Raw genomic sequence first — 8436 nt, forward strand, 5'->3', positions numbered from 1 at the left:
ACATTCACAATAACGCATAGGTCTCAAGTTTACTCATATCAATAGCATAATCAACTAGCGAGCCATAATATTAAATCTCGGATGACAACACTTTCTCAAAACAATCATAATATGATATAACAAGATGGTATCTCGCTAGCCCTTTCTGAGACCGCAAAACATAAATGCAGAGCACCTTTAAAGACCAAGGACTGACTAGACATTGTAATTCATGGTAAAAGAGATCCAGTCAAGTCACTTAAATCATTCAGAGGAGGATACCACCCTATCATACCACATCATAACCATTTTAATAGCATGTTGGCACGTAAGGTAAACCATTATAACTCATAGCAAATCAAGCATGGCATAAGAAACTATGATCTCTAGTTGTCATTGCAAACATGTTTATTCATAATAGGCTGAATCAGGAACGGTGAACTAATCATATTTACAAAAACAAAAGAGGTCGAGTTCGTACCAGCTTTTCCCATCTCAGCCAGTCCATAATATATCATCATAATTGCCCTTCACTTGCATGACCGAACGATGTGAATAATAATAATAGTGCACATGCATTGGACTAAGCTGGAATCTGCAGGCATTCAATAAACATGAGAAGACAGGGCAATGTGGGCTCTTTTGTCAGATCAACAATAATGCATATAAGAGCCACTTCAACAATTTAATCATGGTCTTCTCCTATCGACCCCCAAAGAAAAGAAAAAGAAATAAAACTATTTACATGGGAAAGCTCCCAACAAGCAAAAGAAGAACAATAAATATTTTTGGGTTTTCTTTTTAATTACTACTACAAGCATGGAAAGTAAACTAATTAAAAGCTACAACTAAATTTTTTTGGTTTTTCTTAAGGTTTATTAAACACACAAGAAGAAAGCATAAAAAGGAAAATAAACTAGCATGGATGATACAATGAAAAAGTATGAGCACCGACATCTAGCAATGAGTGTGTGAGCATAAATGTAATGTCGGTGAGAAATACATACTCCCCCAAGCTTAGGCTTTTGGCCTAAGTTGGTCTATGGCCACGGCTGGCCTGGCTGATATCCATAATAATAGTTGGGGTCATACTATGATGCAGACGAGGAAGATTCCGATTGCCACTAGCTGACAATCATCTCCGGATCCCACTGGTAATTAGACTGTCGTGAAGGATCAAATTGTGGTTCCGGCTCTGGCTCCTCGGCTGGTGCAGGGTTCCGGTAGGCGTGGATAGCCATCAATGGAACAAGGTACGTGCCTACAGTCAAATCAAACAAACAAGGAGCAGGCAAGGTACTAGTCTCAGGATGATGTTTATTAAAGAACAATTGATATTTAAGCTCCCCTTCCCAATTCTTAACAAGAAAATCATGTGCTATCATACTTCTATAATATAAATAAACACGAGGCAGCACCTTTTCTTCCTTCTCATAAAGCCTAATAGGTCTGTTAAAATGTGCAGCTAGGCGTGTAGCATAGATGCCTCCAAAGATGGGGCCCTTGGTACGGTTCAGACTTAACCGTTTGGCAATAATGCCGCCCATACTAAAAGAGTTATCACCGTATAAACCGTGGTGCAAAATAATAATATCAGGGATACTCAGGTTTCCATAGTTTCCGCGACCAATTAAGCAACGACTAGCAAATAATGCAAAATAACGTAAAACAGGAAAGTGTATGCTAGTGAGTCATGCATCAGAAACCTTCCTTGTTTCCCCTACAGTGATAGGGGCTGTTTGGATGACTACCAATAGTTGCCTTACCAAAATATTGGTCACGCCCGACCCTTTTAGCCTCCACCTGGAACACGACCAATTTTGGCTCGCCCCAGCGCGCCCGCGCCCATTTTCGCCAAATCGCGGGCGAAACAGTGGCGCAGAAATCGGCCGCCAAATAATTGGCAGCGCGCGAACTGGGCGCCGAGTATAAAAGGTTGGCAGCGAAATTTCCTCGTTGGTTCCTTAACTTTCCTCTTCTCATCCTAGGCAAACACACAGGAGCGAGTGGAGGGCAAGATCTGCAGCTATCGCCAAGGCCGCCGGATTCCTGCGACAATACGAGCTTCTCTGGCCGCCGCCGGCGTTGCTCTGTCTCTCGTTCTCATCTCTCAATCCACCCACGGTCAGTAGCTCAACTCCCCTTCAATCCCACCCCGATCCCCTTTTCTCTTGGCATGATTTGCTTCAATCCGACCTTTTTAATTGGTGATATGCTGCACGTACGTATATACTTGCCAGATCTAAGTACTTGCCTGCCAAATCCATGCCCTTTGCCCCTGCTCCCAGTCTTAGATCTCCATATGCAGCATCCGTGAAGTTATAAGGCAGCCAAGACACTAGAAATTAGGGCATGAGAAGGATATTTGACACAGAGCTAGTTATGAGTCCATATGACCTCTGTTTTTAGAACATTGTTGTCCATAAATTTCTTAGGAGCCGGCTGGACATACATGCTTAATTGTTGATTGGGACTTATTATCTCTGTCTCTTATTTCTGATTCACAAATAGTCAAGCACATATCTGTATTTTTTGTTAATGATTTAGGTGGATCTTTTTATAAGTTACTCATCACTATTATTAGTTATAAGCAGCTCTGATTTTGTACAATGTAAATATGATTTAGATCATTCATATTAATGTACTTGTTATATTGACCCAGATGGACTTGGATCAGCAAAGATATTATTATCTCACCATGTTGTGGCAGAGAACTCTATCTGTCATTGTTCTTCTCTTGGCTCTTTGTTATAGAAACAAAGATGGTAGAAAATTTAGAAGTGGAGGAAGAAAGTATGGTCCACTAGTTGAGAGAGACATCTACAGGACTAATGTCCTGGTTAGGCTAATTGACACATCCGATGCAATATGTATCAAGCAACTGCGGATGTCTCGAGCTGTGTTTTACAAGCTATGCATTAGGCTCAGGCAGAAAAAGTTGTTAATTGATACACTACATGTTTCAGTAGAGGAACAAGCAGCAATGTTCCTATACATGATCGGTCAGCATCACACAAATTCATCCATTGGATTTTGGTTCTGGCGATCTAGTGAAACAGTGAGCAGATATTTCAATATTGTTCTTCGTGCGATGGGGGAGTTAGCTCGTGATCTCATTTACATTAGATCAACGGACACACACACACAAATCACTAGCAGCCCGGACAGATTCTACCCGTATTTTGAGGTAACCCTTAGACCGTAGATTTATTACTGATTATACAAGATCGAGCTAACCCAAGCTTGACATGACCTCCCCTTTCTCATATTCATAGGGATACATAGGGGCACTAGATGGCACTCATGTTAAGGCTTGTGTTCCTGCCCACATGGTCGACAAGTTTAGGGGCCGCAAGTCATACCCCTCCCAAAATGTGCTAGCAGTTGTTGACTTCGACCCTTGATTCACATATGTTCTAGCTGGTTGGGAGGGCTCTGCCCATGATTCTCTTGTGCTAAAAGATGCCCTCACATGTCCAGGGGGATTAAAAATACCCGAAGGTACATATACAACGTAACATACATGTTTGTCACTGTATTGTGCCAACTTGACTTTAACTCATTGTTAATACAACATGGCTGTAGGGAAATATTTCTTGGCTGATGTTGGGTATGCTGCGAGGCCAGGGATATTACCTCCTTATTGTGGTGTGTGCTACCACCTAAATGAATTTGCTGGAGACCGTGACCCAACTACCCCAAAAGAATTGTTGAACCACCGCCATTCATCACTTAGGAACACAGTTGAACGGGCATTTGGGACTCTTAAGAGTCGCTTCAAGATTCTTACTCAAAGGCCCTTCATACCTTTGAAATCTCAGATTAAAGTGGTAGTTGCTTGTTGTGCTTTGCACAATTGGATATTAGAAAATGGTCCAGATGATTATGTTGTGGATGAGGCGACATGGTATGCCAATCTCCCTAGGAGTACTGGGCGGGTTCGTGATCAAGAGGCTGACATACGTGAGTGGGCTGCCAAGCGAGATTTAATTGCTCAGCAAATGTGGACAGATAGAGAGAGTGCATGTGACAATGAGGCTGATGCTATCCCAGCTTAGTATCTTTGATGTATTTCCACGTGATGGAACATTTGAAGGATGTACTGTACCTTTGATGTATTTCCATGTGAGGGAACATTTGAAGGATGTACTGTACCTTTGATGTATTTCCATGTGAGGGAACATTTGAAGGATGTGCTGTACCTTTGATGTATTTCCATGCGAGGGAAAAATTGAACGATGTAGTGTTTCTATTTTAATGACTTTGTGTAAATTATTGTATCATCGTAATATTGTTTGACTTATTTCAATTTAATCTGGTCTCTCTGTCCTATTAAATAGGTTTAGTTATGCCCTGCTGTAAGTTGGATCTGTGATGTTTCATGTTCGTATGCTGACATTTTTTTGAGGGTTTTTGCTTCCAACTCACTTTCTTAATAACTAGTTGTTTGCAATGGTGACCTATCCGTAGGTCATGGGGAAGCATAAGCTCACTCTCAAGACCGAGGAGGACTCCAATCCTCGTGATAAGTACATAACCTGGACTGACGAGGCGACAAGGTTTATGCTTGAATGGTATATCGACCTTCGTAAGGACAAACCTGCAACTTTCAAGTTCAAGAAACAACACCACTTGCAATGTGCTGATGCTCTAAATGGCAAGTTTTTGCTTGGTGTCACTCAAACCCAAGTGGACCGACACAATCGTCAATGCAAGGAGAAGTGGGGCTGGGTGCGTCGTGCCATGGCCAATAGTGGAAATGGCCTTGACAGAACCACTTTCACATTCACACTTTCTGAGTCAGAAAAGCAAAGACTCAATGTAAGTTCTTAGTAGTTTTTTTCTCTTATTTATATCATGGTATGATTTTGAAATGAGTGGATAGCTGCTATTGTCTATATATATGTATGCTTCATATTCACTGTCTCTTGTTGTGTTTTTTTATACCTGCAACTTCTCTCATGTTTTGTGTTCATTACATCATTATTTTACTCTTTTTACCTTACCTTGTGTGCAGAAAACTACAGTCAATTATCTTACCAGACCCATTAGATTCTTTCATCAATTGGAAGAGTTATTCTCGGATCAATCTCATGCTGATGGCTCACTCGCAGTTGACCAAACCACTGTCAATGTGGATGATGGTAGTGATGACAGCAAGGATGTGAGGGAACTTGAGGGAAATCTAATTCCAGCAGACAATGATGAAGCTGACTTTAACACTATTGATCGTCGCAGTCCTAAAGTCGACTTGGATGGCAATCCATTAAACAAGAACTGCAAGTGTGCATCATCATCACCTTCCAAGAAGCCAACCAAGGGCAAAGCAAACAAGAAGGGCATGGTATCTAATGATGATATGGTAACCAGTATCAAGAAGCTAGTTGAATCCCTTGCATCCCCTATTGTGTCTGTGCAACCAATGCCACCTGCAGATCCTTACGCAAATCTTTGGAAGCGGATCAATGCCCTTACCATCCCAGCTAAGGATAAACTTGAGATTGTTGCCTATCTATCCAAGCCAGACCAAGATATCTTTCGTAGCTATCTTAACTATGCCGATGAAACAATTCTTCGAGAGTGGGTCATTAGCTACTTTGAGCCTCAGTTTCGTGAAGGTGGCAATGATGGATCTGCGGCTCCTCACTGAATTGCCACATGGTTAAATAGAGTTTGTGGCAACCTTTTGTTTATATGGCTAGGAACGCTTTAACACGTAGTGGTAGCATGGATAACATCATCATGCATATTTTTTCTATATACAGCAAACTTGGGTGCATCATGTACTGTTTGTATGGAGTGCATTTGGTGCATGGCTGGCTATTTATCTCCTAGATGGTATGGTAAAGGATGTGAACCTTATTCCGTCTATCATGTATCAGACAATATATGAGCTACTTAATGTATGAGTTTAATTATGTCATTCTGAAGTTCTGGAAATGCAGAGTTTGTGTGCGTATGTGTGTTGGTTAATTCAAAATTTTATTTTTTTGTAGCATGTGATATGTGATTGCTTGTTTACACACAAGTGTTCTTTTATTGGCTGGCATGCAATTTTCAAATTTTTAAACCAAACCAAACAAATGCCAGTCAAATGTGCCAAATATTTGGCTTCAAACCAGACGACATCCAATGGTTTTGCCAAAAAAATTGGCAAGTACTAATGGCTACAATCCAAACAGTCATGACTTGCCAATTTTTTGGTCATGCCCTGGAATTGGTATTTGGTAGGGCAAGATTGGGCTCAATCCAAACAGCCCCATAGTGTCAATAAATCCCACCACATCATCACGATGTGGTTCTTATGTATTGCCCTCAAAAGGGACTAAATAGACCCGACAGAAATCATAAAGTGACATCTCCTTATGCTCATCATATAAATAAAACTCCACCGTAGGTGGTGAGCTCCTAGAATGGAAATGAAAGTTTTGCACAAAGATATTTGTGAGCAAAAGATACTGATCGCATTGGTCGTGGAGGAAAGCGGTAAGGCCTGCCGTCTGAGCCAATTCATGAAAATCTTCATAAATCCCGGCTGCTCTTAAGAAATCCTCGGAAGGCCATTCACACGCCCGAACCTCCGCGGTGCGAGGCTGATTATACTTAGGCTTCGGTACCTTTTCCTTCGAGCTTTGGCTCGATGAGCCCCTCAAGAGTCTCCTCATCATTTTCTGAAAAATTCTGAAATTTTTAGTAACTTCAAAATAAAAGTAAACCAAACTCAATAATATTGATAGCAACTACTCCTACAAGTGCCTAGGGCCTATATCATGCATCAAAACTACTTTTGACCATATAAATTTGACATGCAAGCTCAAGAACAGGGTCACCTAAGCAGCAAAAAATTGCAATGAATAAAGCACTAGAACAAAAACTAATTGTACCAATGGAGGAGCCACATACCAAGGAACAATCTCCCAAAGCAGTTTTGTGAAAGGTGCTTTGAGCAAGGAGATCGAAAATGGCAGCAAGATGAGCTAGAACTCGTGCTTGAGATAGATATTTGTGTTTCTGGGAGGAATATGAAGTATGTGGGTGCAGGAATAAGTGGAGGAGGGCCACCATGGGCCCATGAGGCAGGGGGCGCACCCTAGAGGGTTAGGCGCGCCCTCCACCCTCGTGGGAAGGTGGTTGACCCCCTGGTGTGTTCTCAGTTCCATAAATCCTCAAATATTCTAGAAAAAATCATATTTAATTTTCAGGGCATTTGGAGAACTTTTATTTTCGAGGTATTTTTATATTGCACGGATAATCAGATAACAGACAGAAAAATATTTATTTCTATTTTATTTAATATAAATAACAGAAAGTAAAAGTGGGGTACAGAAGGTTGTGCCTTCTAGTTTCATCCATCTCATGATCATCAAAAGGAATCCACTAACAAGGTTGATCAAGTCTTGTTAACGAACTCATTCCGAATAACATGGAACCGGAGAAATTTTGAATAACACTATGTTACCTCAATGGGGATATGCACATCCCCAATAATAAGAATATCATATTTCTTCTTGATAGTAGGAAGAGGAAATTCAAAACCTCCAAATATAATCGATGGAATTTTTCCAATAGAGTTGATACTATGAACTTGAGGTTGTTTCCTCGGAAAGTGTACCGTATGCTCATTACCATTAACATGAAAAGTGTCATTGCCTTTAGTGCAATCAATAACAGCCCCTACAGTATTCAAAAAGGGTGTTCCAAGAATAATAGACATACTATCGTCCTCAGGAATATCAAGTATAACAAGGTCCGTTAAAATAGTAACATTTGCAACTACAACAGGCACATCCTCACAAATACCGACAGGTATAGCAGTTGATTTACCAGCCATTTGCAAAGATATTTCAGTAGGTGTCAACTTATTAAAATCAAGTCTACTATATCAAGAGAGAGGCATAACACTAACACCGGCTCCAAGATCACATAAAGCAGTTTTAACATAGTTTCTTTTAATGGAGCAAGGTATAGTGGGTACTCCTGGATCTCGAAGTTTCTTTGGTATTCCACCCTTAAAAGTGTAATTAGCAAGCATGATGGAAATTTCAGCTTCTGGTATCTTTCTTTTATTTGTAATAATATCTTTCATATACTTAGCATAAGGATTTGTTTTGAGCATATCGGTTAATCACATATGCAAAAAGATAGGTCTAATCATTTCAACAAAGCGCTCAAAATCCTCATCATCCTTTTTCTTGGATGGTTTGGGAGGAAAAGGCATGGGTTTCTGAACCCAAGGCCCTCTTTCTTTACCATGTTTCCTAGCAACAAAGTCTTTCTTATCACAACGCTGATTATTTGATTGTGGGTTATCAACATCAACAGCATGTTCAATTTCTATGTCATTATCATTACTAGGTTGAGCATCATCATGAACATTATTATTGACATTATCACTAGTTTCAGTTTCATTACCAGGTTGTGTTTCAGCATCAGAAATAGAAATATCATTTGGATTCT

At 40.4% G+C, this 8436-nt stretch overlaps 1 protein-coding gene across 1 annotated transcript; it reads left to right on the forward strand.

The window, feature by feature from the left end:
- The first annotated feature begins 2641 nt into the window (after positions 1 to 2641).
- Positions 2642 to 5629, forward strand: LOC147980538 (uncharacterized). The gene is made up of 3 exons (XM_087516906.1): positions 2642 to 3058; positions 4450 to 4800; positions 4997 to 5629. Exons 1-3 carry the CDS (start codon positions 2642 to 2644, stop codon positions 5627 to 5629), a joined length of 1401 nt encoding a protein of 466 aa, XP_087373032.1.
- The last annotated feature ends 2807 nt before the right edge of the window (positions 5630 to 8436 follow it).

This window comes from Triticum urartu, chromosome 3A (assembly GCF_056163025.1).
Source record: "Triticum urartu cultivar PI428250 chromosome 3A, HENAU_Tu73, whole genome shotgun sequence".
NCBI classification, from domain to species: domain Eukaryota; kingdom Viridiplantae; phylum Streptophyta; class Magnoliopsida; order Poales; family Poaceae; genus Triticum; species Triticum urartu.